The 22,288-nt window shown below is 42.4% G+C and overlaps 2 protein-coding genes and 1 long non-coding RNA gene across 4 annotated transcripts; 2 read left to right on the forward strand and 1 right to left on the reverse strand.

Moving 5' to 3' along the window:
- Nucleotides 1-1,939: 1,939 nt before the first annotated feature.
- On the reverse strand, nt 1,940-4,316 carry LOC125563158. Its single transcript, XR_007308170.1, has 2 exons — nt 3,916-4,316; nt 1,940-2,765 (listed from the first exon to the last, which is right to left on the reverse strand). It is a non-coding gene; the product is annotated as an uncharacterized LOC125563158 (long non-coding RNA).
- A 23-nt stretch (nt 4,317-4,339) lies between these two features.
- On the forward strand, nt 4,340-13,452 carry LOC125563157. 2 transcript variants are annotated; one of them, XR_007308169.1, is made up of 3 exons: nt 4,340-9,426; nt 10,958-13,286; nt 13,393-13,452. XR_007308169.1 is itself a non-coding variant. In XM_048728059.1 (2 exons), the coding sequence occupies exons 1-2, from the start codon at nt 6,808-6,810 to the stop codon at nt 11,765-11,767; spliced, it is 3,429 nt and encodes a 1,142-aa protein (XP_048584016.1). In that variant the 5' UTR covers nt 4,340-6,807; the 3' UTR covers nt 11,768-13,452. The 2 variants fall into 2 exon arrangements, 1 of the variants encoding a protein (XP_048584016.1); XM_048728059.1 differs by having other exon boundaries at nt 10,958-13,452.
- A 4,354-nt stretch (nt 13,453-17,806) lies between these two features.
- LOC125562958 lies at nt 17,807-20,281 on the forward strand. Its single transcript, XM_048727320.1, has one exon. It carries the CDS (start codon nt 17,807-17,809, stop codon nt 20,279-20,281), a length of 2,475 nt encoding a protein of 824 aa, XP_048583277.1.
- The last annotated feature ends 2,007 nt before the right edge of the window (nt 20,282-22,288 follow it).

Here is a 22,288-nt window from a genome sequence, read left to right on the forward strand (position 1 = left end):
TGTATGACCATATCCCATTACATACATGTGAGTGTTATAATGTATGACCATATCGTATTACATGCATGTGAGTGTTATAATGTATGACCATATCGTATTACATGCATGTGAGTGTTATAATGTATGACCATATCGTATTACATGCATGTGAGTGTTATAATGTATGACCATATCGTATTAGATGCATGTGAGTGTTATAATGTATGACCATATCGTATTACATGCATGTGAGTGTTATAATGTATGACCATATCGTATTACATGCATGTGAGTGTTATAATGTATGACCATATCGTATTACATGCATGTGAGTGTTATAATGTATGACCATATCGTATTACATGCATGTGAGTGTTATAATGTATGACCATATCGTATTACATGCATGTGAGTGTTATAATGTATGACCATATCCCATTACATACATGTGAGTGTTATAATGTATGACCATATCGTATTACATGAATGTCAGTGTTATAATGTATGACCATATAGTATTACATACATGTCAGTGGTATAATGTATGACCATATCATATCACATACATATGAGTGTTATAATGTATGACCATATCGTATTTCATATATGACAAAGTTATAATGTATGACCATATCGTATTACATGCATGTCAGTGTTATAATGTATGACCATATCGTATTACATATATGACAGTGTTATAATGTATGACCATATCGTATTACATGCATGACAGTGTTATAATGTATGACCATATCGTATAACATGCATGTGAGTGTTATAATGTATGAACATATTGTATTACATGCATGTCAGTGTTATAATGTATGACCATATCCCATTACATACATGTCAGTGTTATAATGTATGACCATATCGTATTACATACATGTCAGTGTTATAATGTATGACCATATCGTAGTACATACATGTGAGTGTTATAATGTATGACCATATCGTATTACATACATGTCAGTGTTATAATGTATGACCATATCGTAGTACATACATGTGAGTGTTATAATGTATGAACTATCGTATTTTATACATGTCAGTGTTATAATGTATGAACATATCGTAAAAAGACACATGTGAGTATTAGCGGAGCTCCCACGCGAAGCACAGCGTGAGCGGAGCCCTATACCTAAGAAAATGTGGTATAATATATAGATTTAGGCACTGCCTAAAAGCGGAGCCAGCATTGAAAGAATGTTTTTTAATGAGATTAAAAAGCAATTTTTATTGCCATGTTATTATGAATTATATTGGCGCCTCCAAATGGATCAAGCAAGCACTAATTCAATATTAAATATGCAGTATGAAAGTACTAATCCTTGTGTAAAAAAGGCTGTCAAAGTTCAATATGCCTTAGTTGATGACAATGTTTTATAAGAGTCTTATGGTCAATTCTTATTTGTTCCACTATGCATAATTTTTTTTATCAAAACAGCATAATAACAATCTTTGACCTTGTAAAGAATATATTAAGGATGTAACAGCATTTCAAGGATTTAGATGCCATTCTGTAGTTTCCATGTACTGCAACTGATTATTCAGAAGAATGTGTTGAAATTAATACATATTAGTGCACCCACCCTTTGGCCAGATGTTTTTAGAAACCCTGGATCCACCCATACTAGCTACTCAAAAATGAATGAAATGGAGGAAAATACTAAATTACTGAAAGTTCTTTAATTTCAAACCAAACCATGTTCATTGAGTTATGTTTGGGGTAGAGAGGAATAAATAGACAAATAAACAGAAAGTCAATGGGGAGTTGAAAGGGAGAAATGTGACTCTATTTGAAAAAATGTGAATTTACTTTAAAAAAATATAGGACAAAAATGCAATAATAGCTTGACTGAGCACTTTCCTAACATTTTCCCCTTTCCCTATTACCTTTAGGTTTGATATGAAACTGTTTTCTTTATAGATTTATTATTGAAAAAGCACAAGTTCGTTATTATCTTTATATAATTTATTAAGTAAGTACCTTGCCCTAATAAAAACCCTTTTATAGAAGTTCCATTCATGTACACTACTACACTAGCACTAGGTGCATTCTGACCGGCTTTGCCCTTGCAAAGAAACAAATAATGGATGAAACAGCATTCCAAATATAGAATGATATAGTTAGATACACTTTAGGTGCCACTTACTAGTGATACTCCATCACCAAGGAAATTAAAATCCACAAATATACCTCAGTCATGCATTACATATTGGTGAACCCACCCTTTAGCATGGTGGCCTGCTGTTTATTTTATTTTATAGAAACCCTGCAGCTGGATCCACACATGCTAATGCTACTGAAAAATTAAATGCAATCAAATGGAGGAGAACAAATTGACTTGGGAAGCAAATTAAAAACAAATCCTTTATATTACTGATTAGTGCTAAATGAAAATGTCTAATTTCAAACCTAACATATTTTAATTTATTCAGGGTGCAGAGGGAAAACAGCAAATAATTATCAATTGCATATAAAAATAGTCAATAGAGAGGGAAAAAAGAAACTGGGACTATATTTTTGATAAAAACTTTAACAGTATTGCAACAACTTGATTGAGCACTCTCCTATCATTTCCCCTTTCCTCATTATCTTCAGGTTGATAAAAAATGTTTTACAGATTTACGGTATCATTGACACAAATTATCTTGCTCTAAAAACCCTATTACACTTATACTGCTGTTTCAAAGTAAGAAAGCCCGGCTACATTTGCCTATTCTTATGTCTTCCAGCCTTTAGCATCAAGCATGGCCCTCAGGTCGTCCTTGGTTGGTTTAACCTAAATAAAAGTGAAAACAATTAACTTGGGTATTTGTTTTTCTTTAAAATTAATATTTTTATCATCCCATTTATAACCTTACTAATTTTCCATAACTATTTGAATAAAAATAAATAAACACATTATATAGTATGCAAGATGCAGACAAATATAGCTTGAGCAAAAAAAATATAGGTTGCATTTTTGGTTTTTATTTTCGATGAAGAAATTATCTTGTAACTGTAAAGTATTTATGATAATGTTGAAAAAGTTGCTGTATCTTCAAAAAGACTAGAATCAAAAAGCCCAAACTGTCGCGATCTCGCACCAGAACAATGAATACAACAAAAAGACAAAAAGACTAAATACACAGGATATAAAGACAAGAAAGGTCTTCTTTAGCAATATGTGACAGGATTATATTTGTCAGCCTTGATTAAATATCTCAACGCTGGCAATAAAGTAAAGAGAGAACGAAGAATATCAAAGGATGTTGTTATGCTCAAATTGCTTGTTAGACCACGAATTCTCAGTTTTAATGCTCGGTTACTGCAAGCTGAGTTGCATTATACCAAGATAAATTAATATACATAAATAAATAAGACTAAAACAGTACATTATAATAATTTATACAGCTCTATTTCGAAACTAAGGTCTTAAAAGTAATGAACTGGCACTAGCGGTGTGTGCTGGAAGGCTGTTCCAATCTGGAATAGTGTTGGGGGAAAATGAAAACTTGTAAAAATATGTACTCTAAAAACATATGTATGTATAAATCGAACAAGCTAAGTGTCATTGATACAGTAGCTAGACTACTACGTATTTCTGTCGTTAAATTCTTACTTACCGCGAGGAATATACGCCTGAATTTATAGAACTTGAAAGTAAGTATTTACGAATTTAACATCTTCATGGCGATTGTCAGTTGAATAAAAGCCATCCAAGTGCCAAAATTATAAACCAATCGGAATTCAAGTAGATGGTATTTTAGCCAATCAAAACAAGGATAGATGACATTGATATGTCATCTTGACGTCATACTAAAGCTGGTACGGTGTTTTAGTCTGAGCGATTGGTTTTGGGAAAAAAGCGAACAAACGAGCATTATAAAAGCACAACAATAAATAAAAAAATGTCATATTCAAAATGCAAATCATCGTCAAAAACTCACCTTGGCAGTGTTTTTTTTGTCGCTTTATGTTTGTCGCCTAGTGGTTGTGTTCGCTTTTTGTTGTAAACCGTGATCTTCCTGCTAGCAAGGAATTCGTCAACACAAGTGAATGATTTTTATAGCTGAAAACAGACATCAATCCAAGGCCTTTTCCTCTCAGGATCTCCTTACATAGATATAGACGTGAATGAATGTAGAATGGTAGTGTAGAGCCTCTCCTCTTAGTCTTCTTTTTAGCTGCTGCTGCTGCCACGGGCGTGAATTTCCATCGGCTCGTACTTCAGACAAATGTTTCCTCAAAAACTTCAGCCCATTTGAATCGGCTTATTTTCTCATTAAATACTATTTTCAAGCAGCCTTTCTTCTGTGAACATACGAACTTTGCAGCACAAAGCGAGGCGGTTAAAAACACACAACAGCGTAAGATCGAGTGGGGCCTGGGAGTTGCACGATTGACTGGATGGATTGTGACACACAGGGTACCCGCGCGATGACCACCAAAACCAAGTCGCATAGCTATTGGCTCCGCCACAAAAAAATATAGTAACAAAAGTTTGTTAACAAATCTACTCAAGTTTTGGTGACGCGATGTCCGTCCGTCCCCAAAAAGCATCGTATGACAACCAAACTTGGCAGGTGTCATGTATGTGTCAAAGGAGGTGCAAAACTGTGGTCATGTGGTTTGTGACGTCAACGATGACGTCACTAGAAGCAAAAGCATGATGACGTCATCAAAATAAAAAATATATTTATATTTCACGAAGGAAACATCGTATGGCACCCAAACTTGGTAGGTGTCAAGGGGGATGACAAGGTTTGGTCACGTGATGCGTGACGTCATGTATGACGTCACTTTAAGCAAAAGTATCCCGATGTCATAACTATTGGTCATATCTCCTAAACGAAACATCATATGACAAACAAACTTGGTATGTGTCATGTATGTGTCAAGGGGGATGCACCAATATTGTCACGTGACTGTGACGTCATCAATGACGTCACTAGAAGCAAAATATGTTGACGTCATAAAAATAAAAAATATTTATATTTCACGAAGGAAACATCGTATGGCAATCAAACTCGGTAGGTGTCAGGTTGGTGTTAAGGGGGGTGCTCCAATATGGTCACGTGATTGTCATGTCATTGATGACGTCACTAAAAGAAAAAAAACGTGATGAAAAGCAAAAAAAATCATATTTCATGAAACATCATGACAACCAATCTTGGTATGTGTCATGAAGCTGTCAAGGGGATGCACCAATATAGTTATGTGATTGTGACGTCATCGATGACGTCACTAGAACCACAAATATGCTGACGTCATCAAAATATTTATATTTTATATTTTAATGAAATATTTATATTTCATTAAAAAAACATCGCATGACAACCAAATACAGTAGGTGTCATGTTGGTGTCAAGAAGGGTGCTCCAATATGGTCACGTGATTTTGACGTCATCAATGTAGAAAACATTCATATCTCGTGAAAGAAACATTGTATAACAACCAAACTTGATAGGTGTAGTGTTTTGTGTCAAGGACGGTGCGAAAATATAGTAACGTGATGTGTGACGTCATCGATGACGTCACTAAAAGTAAAATACCTGACATCGAGACATCGTATTACAGCTAAACTTTTTATTTGTGTGTTATGTGGGGGAAGCGGGTTTAACAAATTGGACATCTGAGCTTTCTTTGTTATTGTTTGGATCAACTTCACCTATGATAAAACCTGTAGCTTTCAAAAGGTGCAAATAGAAAGAAAATACCCCGAAAAGACGCCCAATTACTTAGTTGTTGAATCTTTTCACTCATTTGCATTTTTGATTTGGCAGCGCGCGAGTGTTTCTTGTTTTCCCGCCTATTTGAAATCGATCGATAAACTACAGTACGATGACCAGTTCCGTATCACTTCATATTAAAATTGCTCTATCTTTTTTGCGGAGAGCCCAATGCTCATAATTTTTTCTAAGACGACTACAAATTTTCTAATGCTTATAATATGCACAGAAAAGACTACACATTTTCAAATTTTATTGATTTATATGGTATTTTCTGTTTGCACATAGTGGGAGTAGTTCCGTAGCAGCGGGCATAAGTTCCGTATCACTCAAAAATTCTCTCGTCTGGTACGAGATTTTTCATTTGAAAATCAATAAAAAACATATTTATCCTACAGGATACCTGTTATAAACATTGAAAATACAAAAAAGAACGTTGATTTAAATTGAACGGATTAGATAGTTTAGACAATTGTTTAGTTGAGTTACCACGGCTTCCTCTATTTTTGAGCACAGCCGCCCTTTCCTATGATTAGACTGATAAGATTTATTGTAGTTTACGCATTTCCCTTTGAGTAACAGTTTAGGAATGAGGCACGTCCTACTTTAGGACACGTCCCATCTGCCTATAAATTATAGTACCCATTTAGCAATCTTTAAGAGTTGAGCAGAGAAACCGAAGAGAGAAGAGTTGAGTTGAGAGCCAGAGAAGCAGAGTTAGAGAAGTCAGAGTAAAGTTTGAAGAGTTACAAGCTTACTTGGAGTTGTACTTCTTTAAGCCCCGGAGACGAGGTCAGACGTAAGTTGAATTTGTAAATATTGATTTAGCCTTTTTGCGATTTACAGAACTGCCTGTAGTCCTTAGGTTTTTATCCTAAATTTGTGAATTGTTAATTACTTCATAGTTGTCACCGCATGTGTTCGATAGTTGGACGAGTTGATTGTAATAAACGCTGTTAAATCAAGCTTGGATGACTGTTCTACACTGTGGTTGACACTAAAACGAACCCACTGCACACTTCCCACAAGTCGCTGCTTTGGAACAGCTTACAGTGATAAGTCTGGTAGAAAACAACGTTGGAAGGTAGGCCCTTTCAAGTTTATACCGAGATGAGCGAGAGAGGAGATCCCCAACGGCACGGCGCTGAGACAGGCCGAATTACACGCCGAACCACAAAAATGACGCAAAAAGCCCTTCAAAACGCGATCGAACGTAAAAGTATAGAGATTGACAGGTCTAAAAGAAGGCTCCTTAGCGTTATCGAAACATCTAAAAGTCTAAGCCATGATAGTAACTTAGATATAGTTTTGCACGACCTCACAACTGAGGGGCAACAATACGGGATTATTTTGCAACAGCTACTGGAGCTGCACGGACAAAATACTAACGGTGAACGCGGACACGAGGTCCAACTCACCGAGGAAAACGAAATCCTAAAACTAGCCTTCAAAGAAATAGAGAGACTTAAGTATATGATAAGTGTTAAGCAAAGCGGTAAAGAGATGGATGCGAAATCTGAGCGTTCGTATCGATCCTCGAGATCGTCCAGTTCTAGAGCAAGTAGCGCCCGCATAAAAGCTTTAGCAGAGGCGAGGGCCGCGCGCGAGGAAGCCGACTATGCACGCGTTTTGGCCGAAAAACAAAAGGAACTCGCTATTCTAACTGCAGACAAAAACGCGGCAGTAGCCAAAGCAAAACTCGATGCGATAGAACAAGCGATAAACGAGGAGGAATTTGGGGAAGGACCCGCAGAAAAAGAGGACGCAGAGAACTTCACGGGACAGTGGGTCCATTCCTCCCCCGCACTCGAAAGCGATACGCCAAATGTACGCAACGCCCTTGGGCCCAAAAACACGTCCGAACCACACACCCTGTCGTTATCCCACCTCCCACGGTCAGATAACGTACCAAAAGAATCAACCCCCGCTTTGCCCTATCGAGAACACGTACAACCCCAAGACCGGATGTTTACCAATCACGGCCATGACAAAGACGTCAATTACCATCCAGTCATATCAGCACCTGATAATCCGTACAGAGACATCACGCAAAGCCAACTAATGGATTCGCTAACGACGGTCAATAACCAAATAGTAACGAGCTTAGCCCGTCAACGTTTACCAATTTCTGAGCCAGATATATTTGACGGTGACGCCACGCTATTCCAGCCCTGGAAAAGAGCCTTCAAAGCTATGCTTTCTGATGCGATAGTTTCACCGACCCAAGAGATCAACTATCTAAGAAAATTCACCAGCGGCCCCCCGCAAGCCCTGGTCGACAATTACAGAAAGAGATTGCGTGATCCCGCAACGCTACTTGAGCAACTCTGGGTCAAATTAGAGAAGCGTTTCGGCAGTCCAGCGATGATAAGCAACTCGCTCCTAGAACGACTGAAAAACGCCGCCCGCTTTAGTGAAAACCAGCCAGAAAAATTGCAACAGTTTGCCGATCTCTGCGCTGACGTCGAGAGCCAAGTCGCACAACTACCAGGCCTTGCCTGCCTTAATTTTGAAAACGCGATGCAGCCGGTAATTGATAAGCTACCAAAATCTATCTGCGCAAAATGGGAGAAAGAGATAGCGAATTTCTCTGACGCTAACGGCGGCGTTTACCCTCCATTTGAGCGTTTCGCGAAAATAATCCAAGGGCAGACTGACATTAAAAACAACGCCAATGTTTTAGCCAGCAAGGCCACTACTACCGAAGTTACACCCTCCTCTGCGCACGCCCCCGGACCTCGCAGAGAGCAGAGAACGTTCAAAACTAACGCGCAGCCCCAAAGAAAAGGGAGGGAAGGACCCGAAAATAAAAAAGTAAACCGATGTCCCTATCATGAGAAAGACGGGCACACCCTAGCCGAATGCAAAACGTTCGCAGCTAAAACCGTCAGTGAGCGCAAAAAGTGGCTAACTGACGCTACCCTATGCTATCGCTGCCTCGATCCGTCACACTTTGCTCGCGACTACCGCGCTCCTATACAGTGCGCAACCTGCGGCGACTTACGTCACAACACAGTGCTGCATAGAGACCCACCCGCTCCCAAGGACAACCCTGACCCCGAGAAGCCGGTCACCGCCAAATGCACTGCACTCTGCGACCCCGTCGGAGGGACATCCTGTAGCAAAATGGTCCTAGTAGACGTCTATAGCATACACAAATCATCTACCGCTCAGCGCATTTACGCCATTATCGACGAACAGAGTAACACCAGCAAGCTCGCCGACGACCTTGGCGCCGATGGCCCTAGAGAAGTCTACTACCTGTCGACATGCAGCAACGAGAGAGAGGAAAAGAGTGGTAGACGAGTGACAGGCATCGAGGCACGATCAGTCAGCGGAGCTGCATTTTCGCTGCCTACACTCGTTGAGTGCGACGTCATCCCAGGGGACAAGCGCGAGATCCCCACACCTGAGATGGCGAGGAGCTTCAAGCACCTTAAACCAATCGCCGACCAGATACCCCCCCTAGACGATACGGCAGAGGTTCACCTCTTGATAGGTCGCGACGCGCCAGAACTACTGAAAGTGAGAGAGTTCAAAAACGGCCCCAGAGGAGCCCCGTGGGCACAGCGACTAGCCCTTGGATGGACCATCAGCGGCCAGATGTGCCTCGACTTCGCGAACGGTCCCGCACACATTCTGAGCCGCCACACCCATGTGTCCAACCGTGAGCGACAGGAGACCGGGGACGAGAACTACGAGATAGTGCCGTGCCCCAACATGCTCAAAGTCGATATCCCAATTGACAGCGATAACGTCTTCAAGACAACGCGAGACGACAACGAACCAAGTCTATCTCGAGAAGACCGACAGTTCCTAGAGATCATAGAGAAAGGTACACGCAAAAATTCAAGCGGTAATTGGCAGATGCCCCTACCCTTCCGCGTCCCAAACCAGACCATGCCGAACAACCGTGCACAAGCGATGCACCGATTAAAAGGACTCTTCAAGACATTCGAGAGAAAACCAGAAATGAAACGAGAGTACCTTGAGTTCATGGGAAAAATCCTCGAAAGAGGACACGCCTCCCCCGTCCCCCGCGACGAGCCCCCGCCAAAACCAGGCCATTCCTGGTACCTAGTGCACTTCGCAACCTATCATAACACTAAACACACCATAAGTGTAGTTTTTGATAGCAGTTGCGAATTTCAAGAAATCTCACTGAATAAAGTACTTCTACCTGGTCCCGACTTAATGAATAACCTCATAGGCGTATTGATGCGTTTTCGAAAAGAAAACACCGGTGTCATGTGCGACGTAGAACAAATGTTTCACTCCTTTCATGTCGAACCCTCTCACAGAGATTTCCTCCGCTTCCTGTGGTTTGAAGAGAACAACCCAGAGAAACCAGTCACAGAGTACCGCATGAACGTTCATCTCTTCGAAAACGGCCCCAGCCCAGCGATAGCCACATACGGCCTCCGTAGAACTGCGTAGGATGGCGAGGAGGAGTATGGCGAGGAGTCAAATAATTTTATCCGCCGCAACTTCTACGTCGATGACGGACTGGCTTCGCTTCCAACAGCCCAACAAGCGATAGATCTGGTTAAAAAAGCACAAGCCACCTTAGCTACGGCCAACCTCAGACTCCACAAGGTCGTATCCAACTCGGTAGAAGTCATGGAAGCATTCCCCGCTGATGACAGAGCAAAGGACGTGCGTGACCTTGACCTGCGCCAAGACGTCCTTCCCGCCCAAAGATCCCTTGGAGTATACTGGGACCTAGAGACGGACGCGTTCACATTTAAGGTGACAGTTCAAGAAAAGCCTTTCACGAGAAGAGGGGTCTTGTCTATCGTAAACTCCGTATACGACCCTCTAGGTCTAGCGGTACCCGTGATGCTCGAGGGCAGGAAAATGCTGCAAAAGCTAGTGCTTATGGGTAAAAGAAAAAGCAGAGACGACTCCCCACTGGCATGTGATGACCCGCTCCCCACCGCGATGAAAGACCGATGGGCAAGATGGAAAGACTCGCTCCCAGACCTCCAAAATGTGTCGGTACCCCGCTGTCACGACCAAAAAAATGTTTGGCACTGTCTCCACGGCAGAACTACATGCGTTCTCAGATGCGAGTCAAGACGCGATCGGGACCGCCGTTTACCTCCGACTCGTGAACGAAGCAAAAAAGGTATCCGTCTCCCTAGTGTATGGCCAAGCAAGAGTCGCACCAGCAAACTCAACCAGCATACCACGCCTAGAGCTATGTGGAGCAGTCCTAGCAGTACAAGCCGTACAAAAGGTAATGGGAGAGATCGACATCGAGATATCCCAAGTCAAGTACTACACCGACTCGAAGGTGGTACTCGGTTACATAACGAATGAAAGCCGGCGCTTTTATGTCTATGTAGCCAACAGAGTTCAACAGATAAGAAGCTTGTCTAACCCAGAGCAGTGGAGGTACGTGGAGACCGAGCTCAACCCCGCCGACCTAGCGACGCGAGGAGTACCCCCTAACAAACTAGGAGAAACCAGCTGGCTTAGTGGTCCCACATTCCTCAAAAATATAGATACCGCTGACACCCCGAGTGAAGCATACTTACTCGACGCAAGCGACCCCGAGGTGCGCAAAGAAGTGGTTTGCGCCAAAGTCAGCACAGATGAAGACACAAAGAAGCCGGGCCTTGGCGCACACCGATTCTTGCGATTCTCGACCCTGAAGTCCCTACAGCGCGGGATCGCCACCCTAAACGTGAAGGTTAAGAACTTCAAGAACAAAAGGGACACCAGAACCACTAGAGCCAACACGTTGAGCCATCGTCCCAGGGTACAAGGCGAGCAACAGAAGCGCAGAGCCCCTACAGTAGAGGAATTAGATCAGGCCTTGCGAGTCACAACACAGAGAGAAGCATTCAGCGCTGAACTGAAAGGCGCAAATACAGACCCCGAAAACCCAAGAGAAACAAAGAAAAACGCGAAGAAAGCCCTCAGAGGATCACCGCTATACCGCCTCGACCCATTCCTTGACAGTGACGGAATTCTGCGCGTCGGCGGCCGGCTTAGAAGAGCTGAGATGAACTACGAACAGAAACACCCCGTCCTTCTACCCAGAAAGCCCATGTTTCACAGCTAGTCGCCCTCCACCATCACGTCAAAGTGCACCACCAAGGCCGACTAATCACAAGCGGCGCCACACGCCAAGCCGGGTTCTGGCTGATTGGAGGCCACACCACCGTCACAAAAGCCATCAAAGACTGCGTGACCTGCAAGAAGCTGAGGGGACGCCCACTAGAGCAACGAATGGCAGACCTGCCTCCCGGCAGGAATGAAGTCTGCAGCCCGTTTACGAACGTCGGCTTCGACGTATTTGGGCCTTGGTCGGTGAAGTCACGAAAGACAAGAGGATCCATAGCTAACGCAAAGCGCTGGGGACTAGTATTCACGTGCCTCAGCCCTGCTAAACTGCTTAGGTGTGATTGCGGCACTAATTTTGTAGGAGCTAAGACCGAACTCGATAGCGCAATGAAGGAGCTTAATAAGGAGGGTGCAGAGAGATTCGTCAGAGAGCAAGGATGCGAGTGGATCTTTAACCCCCCACACGCGTCGCATTTCGGAGGTGTGTGGGAGAGACAGATCCGCACAATACGACAAGTCCTCGACGGCATGTTCGCACGAGTTAGGAGACCACCAACTGACGCATGATTTGCTAGTAACGCTAATGGCAGAGGTCGCTGCGATCGTGAACGCCAGGCCAATATCAGCTCTACCGATGGACGCTGACCAGCCGCAGACCCTCTCACCTGCGATGCTTCTAAGCATGAAAGAGCGCCCTACTGGACCCCCTCCAGGCCGTTTCGTGCCCACAGACATCTACGCACGTCGCCGCTGGAGACGCGTCCAGTACCTGGCGGAGCAGTTCTGGTCGAGATGGAGAAGGGAGTACCTCCAGAATCTCCAGCCCCGCCAGAAGTGGAACGGAGCAACGGAAAGTCTGCACGCAGGCGATATCATACTACTAAGGGACAAGACGGAGCACCGCAACGACTGGCCAATGGGACGAGTAACAGAGGCGGTGAAGAGCGAGGACGGTAGAGTTAGGAAGGCGAAGGTAGAGGTAGTTAGAGACGGAGTCAAGAGGACCTACTTGCGCCCCATCAAGGAACTCATCCTGCTTATCCGCGCAGATGACGACAAAGAGAGCCAAGAGTAGGGTAGAAAAGATTAGAATAGCAAGGATTGAAATCCTTGGGCGAGGAGTGTTATGAACATTGAAAATACAAAAAAGAACGTTGATTTAAATTGAACGGATTAGATAGTTTAGACAATTGTTTAGTTGAGTTACCACGGCTTCCTCTATTTTTGAGCACAGCCGCCCTTTCCTATGATTAGACTGATAAGATTTATTGTAGTTTACGCATTTCCCTTTGAGTAAGAGTTTAGGAATGAGGCACGTCCTACTTTAGGACACGTCCCACCTGCCTATAAATTATAGTACCCATTTAGCAATCTTTAAGAGTTGAGCAGAGAAACCGAAGAGAGAAGAGTTGAGTTGAGAGCCAGAGAAGCAGAGTTAGAGAAGTCAGAGTAAAGTTTGAAGAATTACAAGCTTACTTGGAGTTGTATTTCTTTAAGCCCCGGAGACGAGATCAGACGTAAGTTGAATTTGTAAATATTGATTTAGCCTTTTTGCGATTTACAGAACTGCCTGTAGTCCTTAGGTTTTTATCCTAAATTTGTGAATTGTTAATTACTTCATAGTTATCACCGCATGTGTTCGATAGTTGGACGAGTTGATTGTAATAAACGCTGTTAAATCAAGCTTAGATGACTGTTCTACACTGTGGTTGACACTAAATCGAGCCCACTGCACACTTCCCACAAGTCGCTGCTTTGGAACCGCTTACAATACCGTTTTCTTCACAGCCCAAGGCTAAATGCAAGAGGTGGTGGTGTTGCACTGCTCTTTAAAGATCGTCTTGAAATCAACAGCCGGATTTGTGAACAGTTCAACACGTTCGAGTTCATGGTTGTGCGGCTTCGTGATTCTGTCCAGCTCAGGATTTTTGTTGTCTACAGACCACCTGAATCCACATACACATTGTTTTTTGATGAGTTCTCTCGATTACTGGAGCAGGTTCTCGCTGAGTCTAATGGTCAACTATTGTTCATTGGTGATTTCAATCTCCACATGGATGATGCTAATGACAGATATGCTAAAAAGTTTTCCAACATATTAGATGCATTTGACCTAAAGCAGCACGTCAAATGTATAACGCATAAAGATGGCCACATCCTAGACCTTGTAATAACTAGGTCTGATGATGACATCATCAAAGGGATTTCTGTCCGGAACCCGATGATTTCTGACCACCATGCCATACACTGTGAACTTGACCTTTGCAAACCACAGTTTGAGAAGAAAGTCGTGAATTTCAGAAAGCTTCGATCGGTTGACATAGACCAACTTTCTGAAGACCTCCTCAACTATGAACTTTTTCAAAACCAACAAGTGAATATTAATAACCTGGTTATAAAGTATGACAACACCCTTAAGGCACTGTTAGACAAGCATGCCCCACTAAAGGCGAAACTTGTTACCATTCGCCCAAAAGCTGCCTGGTATACACCCGAGGTCTCTGAGGAAAAGAGAAAGAGACGGCGCTTAGAGAGGAAATGGGTTTCCACTGGTCTTTCAACTGACCGTGCTAATTATGCTTACCAGTGTGGGGTAGTCAATAATCTTATTGATTCACTAAAGACCTCATACTACACATCGATCATACAGGAGCATTCTTTGGACCAAAAGGTTCATTTCAAAACCATTAACAAACTTTTTGAGAAGAAGTCAGTTCAATATTACCCAGTTGCATCCTCTAGTGAGGTGTTAGCCAACAGCTTTGCTGATTTCTTTAATGAAAAAATATCTAAAATCCATCTAGATCTAATGGAACAGCAAACCATGGTTGGCCCCAACCCTTATTGTGACCATACGTGTACAGTGGAAATGAGTGAATTTGATGTAATTTCAGAAGATGATGTTAAGATCCTAGCTCACAAGCCTATATCGAAGTCTTGTAATCTTGATCCTTTGCCGGCCTCCCTCTTAAAGGAATGCTTTAGTACACTCCTTCCTATAATAACCAGGATTGTTAATGCCTCGCTTTCATCAGGTGTAATGCCTGACCCAATGAAAGTTGCTGAACTTCACCCCTCATTGAAAAAGCACAATGCCAATCACCTACTTTACCCTAACTTTCGTCCAGTCTCTAACCTACCGATGGTTTCTAAGGTGATCAAAAAAGCTGTCGCTGAACAATTGACAAAGCATATAGTTAGCAATAATTTGGATGTTTCCCTCCAATCTTCTTATAAGAAATTCCATTCCACGGAAACAGCTCTTATTAAGGTGCAGAATGACATCTTATGTGCCATTGATGGTGGAAACTCGGTATTGATGCTACTGCTTGACCTGTCGGCGGCATTTGATACCGTTGATCATTTCATTCTTCTTTCACGTCTCTCATTGAGTTATGGCCTGACTGGCAATGTTCTCGCTTGGTTCCGCTCATACCTTACATCCCGCAAACTGTATGTACGGGTTGAGGACTGCAAGTCATCTTTGTGTGGCCTGGAACGAGGTGTTCCTCAGGGCTCTGTCCTAGGCCCGCTACTCTATCTTGCCTATACTTCGCCCATTGCTCAGATCATAGCACGACATGGCATTCTATACCACCTTTATGCGGATGATTCACAACTTTACGTTTCTTTTCGAGGTAATTCACAAGATGAACTTTTGACAGTGCCGTACATTACTATTTTTGGTTAAATCGATTTACCTACTTATTATGCAAATATTCAAAATGGCCGCGCGGAGTTTGAAACTTGAATTTGTTTTGTTAGCGAGACGTCGCATCGCAAAAATCGACCAAAACAGCAAAATATCCTGCTCTATACCAAGTTTGATATTTGATTGATGAGTTCCTGTGCTCGAAAGTAAAATATCGTTTGAGAAACCTTTTCAAATTGAGCGCTTTTATTACCCTGCCGTAAAATCGAACTCTCTTCGTAATGTTTACGTTTAGAAAAAGAGAAATATGAGTGTGATGGACCAAATTCTACGGCTTAGGACCTTGACAGGACTAAACTAGGATAAATGAGGATCATGGCATACTAAAACAATCTTCACCACAAGCCGAAACGAGTGCCCACAGGGTATGGTGAAAGTTGAGAAGAGCGGAGGTTGAATTGTGAGGACGAAAGTGCGAGTCAAGGCCCAACGTCTATACAACAGGGAAAATCGCCGAAGAATAGGTATGAAAATTTGTGTCAACATTTAGCCGAAAAGCATTTTACCCTACCCTTGTCTCTCGGGGGTTCGCTTCTTGTCATTCTTTAGCTAAATGTCTTGCCCTGCGACCACCACAACAACATGGGGGGGGGGCACTCTAGCTGTGAACATGACTGTTGATTCCGACAGATACGAACATTTTATGCCCCCAAAAGAATGGAACCGCGCCACCACTAAGAATATACCTTCATCTGAACTCTATACCCAAAACTCCACCAAGAATAGATAGCCCCCCCTTCCCCCTCAAAAAAGTAACCCAAATCTGAGTTCTATTCGTAAAACATACAAAAGCTTGAAACTTGCCAGTCCCGTAAAAAAGTTTTAGAAGGAAAATTTGCTTATCAAATTTAATTTATTTTTATTCCCTTTTTTTTAAAAAAAACTCTATCTTCCTCACCTCCAAGGCCCTAGTCATAAAACCCGGTACAATTTTACTTCCTTGTCTTCGCACCTTGTGTGAGCACACCACATGTGACATGCCCTCAGTCATCACAACCTCACTCCCCTTACCATGCATTTCTCAACCTTTAATTTTACACTCTATGCCTTTTCATATTTGTCTGGCACACACCATAAAATAGCCCTTATTGAGTAAGCGCATTACATAGCCACTCAAACCAGTGCCCCCTCTAAAATCTAATGCTAGAGGGGCATAATATGTTAAAATAAGCATTTGTGATAAGAACTTTTTGATGAATTAGCCCCCCCCCCTACTCATCCTCAAAAATACCCAAACCTGAGTTCTATACATAAAATATACCAAGCATAGAAACTTACCTCCCAAATAAATAACCAAACTTAAATTCTATAGCCCAAGCATACAAAATCTTGCTATAAGGGAGCTTCAACTCTCAGATTTGCTTATTAAATAAAATCAATTTTATTCCATTTTTATAAAAAAAGACAACAAACAAACTCTGTGCAATAGGCACTGAGATAAAAAATGCTCCTGAAGTATCACCAAATATAAATATTTATTTTCCATACAGTATGATATCTATAACTGCACAATCATACTCCTAGAATCTCCAAGGCCTAGTAATCAAACCTGGTACAAGAGGGGTAAAAAGAAGGGCATAATATGCTAAAATAAGCATTTGCGATAAGGACTTTTTGTCAAATTAGCCCCCCCCCCCAAAAAAAAAAAAAAAACTACCCAAACCTGAGTTCTATACATAAAATATACCAAGTATAGAAACTTCCTCCCAAACAATTACTCAAACCTATATACCCCAAACATATAAATTCTTAATATCACTATAGTTTGAAAGGGGAGCTTCAACACTAAGACTTGCCTATCAAATCAAATTAATTTAATTCCCTTTATATATATATATAAAAGACTCTTTGCGTATATAATAGAGACTGGCGAGAAAAAAATAAGCCTGAAGTATCACCAAATATGAATAGATATTTTCCATATGATATCTGCTCTAGTGAAGCTTGGAGCCTCTGGTACCCAGGGTATGACTAAACTCCCATTCTCCTATTATCTCCAAGCCTAGTAATCAAACATGGTACAAGTTTACTTCATCTTCACAACCTGTGTCAGCACCCCTAATTAGACATACCCTTAGTCACCACTCCTTTGCCCTTACCATGCCTTTTCCTCACCCTAGTTTACACTTTATGCCTTTTTCCATTTGTCTGCACACACAATGAAATACACCCTCAATGGCTCTATCTTGGTGTTAGAACCTGTGTATTAAGCACGATTTGTGTCACAAAACTTCGGTCAGCGGCACCTCCACGGGTTGCCCCACGTTAGAATTTGTCTGTCTGTTTTTGTCCAACGTTCAATTTCAAGTCTATCTTGCGGCCGGCATGTGGCCTATTACATCAGCTAAATGGCAGTCCTTATTCCTGGTGTGTTGGTGGCCCTGTTTTATCATCATCTGGCCTTGTTTCAGTCAAGATCATGGGTTCCCGAATCCGAGTGCACATGTCCGCCATCTTGGAAATCCGATACGTTCTCTGAGCTCGAGAAGGGTTTATGACAGCGCTACGCTGAAGTCAATTAGGAAAACACAACCCAAGCAACGTATTGATAAAGAACTGTGGCTTCGTTTGAAGGATCTAGGCATTAGAAAACCTTTTAGATCCTCTCGTAAGTCCCGAGTCAACCGTTCGGATGGTCTCCCTGTGCCTGAGACCACAGGTACCCCATCAGTCGATGATGTCGCTGCTGGAACTCTTAAAGCTTCAATTCCTAGTTTGGTTTACAGTAATATCAGATCAATTCAACACAAGATCGATGAGCTTCAAACTGTTGTTAATCTCAATAGACCCCAAATCGTCTGCATCACAGAGTCTTGGCTGCACCCTGACATCCCGGATGCTGCAGTTAACCTCCCCGGGTTTTCGTGCTTCAGGCGCGATAGAACACACACGTCTGGTGGTGGTGTATGCGTTTACGTCGACTCTAACATCTCGTGCACAAGACTGTCTGACTACGAATCACAGGACATCGAATCGATATGGATTGATGCTAGACCACGCAGGCTCCCTCGCAAAATCTCCAGGATATTACTTGGATCTGTATACCACTCCACTAGTTGTGACGAGGTTGAGAACTGTAGGCTCCTAGAACATCTGCAGTCTAATACTGAGAGCTTCCTACGTAATCATCCAGAGGGACTTGTTCTTATCTGCGGTGATTTCAATCCCACAAGTACTCGGTTCAGTGTAGTCGCTACAAAGCGTGCTACGGGTCTCTCTCAGATCGTCAAAGTACTGACCCGTGATACCGGCATCCTCGACTGGTGCCTTACCAACATGCCCAACTCCTTCGCTCCTGTGTGCCAGCTGCCAAAGATTGGAAGATCCGACCACTACACGTTGCTTATAGCGCCTATTCTGAGGTCTCTCAAACCTAGGGCTAAGACAACCATTTGGAAACGTGACCTCCGGCCCAGTAAGATCCGGGACTTTGGCTGTTGGATAACGCAGCAGCGCTGGACCGAAGTATTTGACAAACAGCTGGTCTCTGAAAAATTCCAGGCATTTTCGGATGTTTTGTATATGGCTGTCGATAAGTATCTCCCTCTCAGGAAGATATCGATCTGCAGTAGTGATAAACCGTGGGTATCCAATAAGCTCAAGTACCTTGTTTCCAAACGCCAAAAGGCATTACATCAATTTGGAAATGACTCACCGCAATTCAAAATGTATAGAAACTCTGTTCAGGAAGAGAGCAAAAAAAGCAAAGCCTCTTACTATAAGACCAAAGTCGCCAAACTCAAGAATACCAATGTGAAAAGGTGGTGGAAAGAAGTCAAGGGTCTATCTGGGGACAGCGGGTCTTCACGTGACTGGTCTCAACAGATGTTGTGTGACGACATTCCAACAACCTCTGACCTAGCTACTAGATTTAACAATTTTCTCGGTAGTTTAACTGCGCACTTTGAACCACTCCCGCCTCAAGCACCTGGGTCTTTTCACCAGGTCCCTGATGATCTGTTGATCGATAATAGGCGTGCGTACCAGGCCCTCCGGCAGGTGAAAACCAACAAGTCATCTGGTCCTGATCCAATTCCAGCTAGGATCTGGAACACCTTTGCAATCGAACTCGCTCCTGTGGTTTGCGATCTATACAATGCGTCGCTCATTCAAGGATACGTCCCTGCTCCACTAAAGCAGTCTGAGATCTCGCCCATCCCCAAGTGCCCTCGCCCTAAAGTAGTCGAAGATGACCTACGGCCGATCGCCTTGACATCACAACTCGCCAAAGTACTGGAAGGGTTTACGCTTCAGCCACTATTCCATCAAGTGCTACATCAACTGGACTGGTTACAGTTTGCAGTCGCTGGGAAGTCTACTACTGAAGCGCTGGTCTATGTGATGCACATAATTTTCGAGGCTCTCGACAAAGGGGACTGCTGGGTCAGACTGTTTTTTTCTGACTTCAGTAAAGGCTTTGATTTAGTGGACCATAACGTTCTAATAGCAGAAATGAGTCACCTAGGTGTCCATGAATGTATCATTCGATGGGTGTCGTCATTTGTATCCAACAGGAGTCAGTATGTTAAGATAAGGGATTCACGCTCCCATGTAATATCACCTAAGGGAGGAATCCCACAGGGCACCAGGCTAGCTCCGTTACTATTTGCAATATTGGTGAATAGGTTAGCGCGCGACTGGCAGTATCGCATCAAGTATGTAGATGACGCTACAGTTTTTGAAATTGTTCCAAGAAATTCTCCTAGCTACCTTCCGTTTGTTGCGAATGACATAAATAGCTATGCCCTTGCACGCAATATGCGCCTTAATGCCAAGAAATGCAAAGAAATGGCCATGTGATTCCTTACTTATAATTCTACTGAGCTTGCTCCTATGTTCATAAATGGTTGTGTTATTGAGCGCGTGGATTGCTATAAGTTGCTTGGTGTCCACATCACCAGTGACTTCTCGTGGAATACTCACTGTGATGCTATCGTGAAGAAAGCCACCAAGCGTTTGTATGCAATCCGTGCGCTCAAGAAAAGCGGTCTATCATCAAACGACCTTATTCAAGTATACTGTAGCACAATGAGACCTGTGCTTGAATATGCCTCGCCTGTCTGGTCGGCATTGCCAGAGTACTTGGTAGAGTTAGTGGAATCGGTCCAAAAAAAAAGTGCTGCGCATAGTGTTTCCAAACCTCTCTTACCATGAGGCATTATCACACGCTAAATTGGAAACACTATGCCAGCGTAGAGAAACGGCATGCATCGCTCTCGTGGCAAAGGCCAAACGCGGAGGCCCCCTTAAACGCTTAATTCCTATTCCTGTAGCAACGCACCATGGGTATGGTTTACGGTCCGGTACGGCGTCTGTTGTCCCCATCTGCGGCCGTACGAATAGGCTCAACAATTTCTGTACTTATCGTTATCAACAAGTTATGTAAATGTAAGGATGTATTATATATATACTGGCTGCCCTGTAATTCAGCTTTCGCTGCAATAGGGTTAATAAACACATTATCTATCTATCTATCTAAAACTTCCTTTTTTTAATAAAATGAATCATGATGAAAACAGAGCTGGATACAATGAAGTCCTTTGGGGATGGTTCTGACACTGAGGTATACATACACCCCTCATTGAATAAGCACATTACATAGCCCCTCAAACAAGTGCCCCCTCTAGAATCCATTTATAAAAAAAGCCATAATGTGAGCATTTGTGGTAAGGACTTTTTTTTACAACGAGTAATAGCAAAGTAATGCAGCAATGAATAATGACTGCCATCCCTGAGATTTACTGATCATAGCAAATCTATTTATTCCAGGATCAAATATAAACATTTAAACAGTACTTTCATGTAGTGTCTTTAAATTGCATACAATAAACAGTGACTCGCGGCCAATCTGTATACGATTTAGCTTCATTTTTTTTAAATGAGACTCGCTGCCATTCTGTTTAAGATTCATTTTAGTTTCAATATCCCAGCTAAAATTTTTCTTGGAGTGTCTTCATTCCGAGTGCGAAAGCAAGATAAATCCAGGAAAATTTTGTCCATTTGTATGACTTGATGAAACGTACAACTAGATAATTGGTGATCAATTATGGTTATAGCCTGCTAGCAGTGGCTTACCCTTCCGCGTTCATTACAGTACGATTCGGTGAAGTCGTAAAAATAACCCTGCAAATGAGGTCTGTTGCCGATGAGAAACAACACAAATAGGGTATATATGACGCACTGAGTCGGTGAAATCCCTGCTTAAACAGATAAGAAGAAATCACTGCTAGCAGAGAGTTAAAAAGCGGCGTTCAACATGATTTTCCCGATTCAACGGAACCGCCATTTTGTTTTCCCACTCTGAGTTGAGGCGTGTCCGCGTGAGACTGGGCATAGTAATACTCATCTCTGATTGGTTAATGAGATTGTTTATCAAATATAACCAAAAATGGTAATGTTCCGCACTGTTTGATGGCTAAAACTAAAGTTGAATGTTGTGTTCATGAGATTAATGCCTGGATGGTGCATAATGGGCTAAAACTAAATCATGATAAATCAGAACTTATTCGTTTTTCCTCCAAGTTCTGTCCTGCCCCAAGTCTTGAACATGTAAAGGTGGTTGATGAAATCATCAAACCTGCCTCCACTGCACGGAATATGGGAGTAATTCTTGATAAGTATCTTTCTTTTGAAGATCATCTCAAAACGGTATGTAAATCTGAAAGATTCCACCTCAGAAATTTTGGCAAAATTAGGAAGTACCTTGACAAGAATTCCACAGAAATACTTATACATGCCTTTATCAGTTCAAAACTAGACTATTGCAATTACCTCCTTTATGGATTACCTGACTACCAAATTCATAAA

Source organism: Nematostella vectensis, chromosome 5 (assembly GCF_932526225.1).
Source record: "Nematostella vectensis chromosome 5, jaNemVect1.1, whole genome shotgun sequence".
Taxonomy (NCBI): Eukaryota; Metazoa; Cnidaria; class Anthozoa; order Actiniaria; family Edwardsiidae; genus Nematostella; species Nematostella vectensis.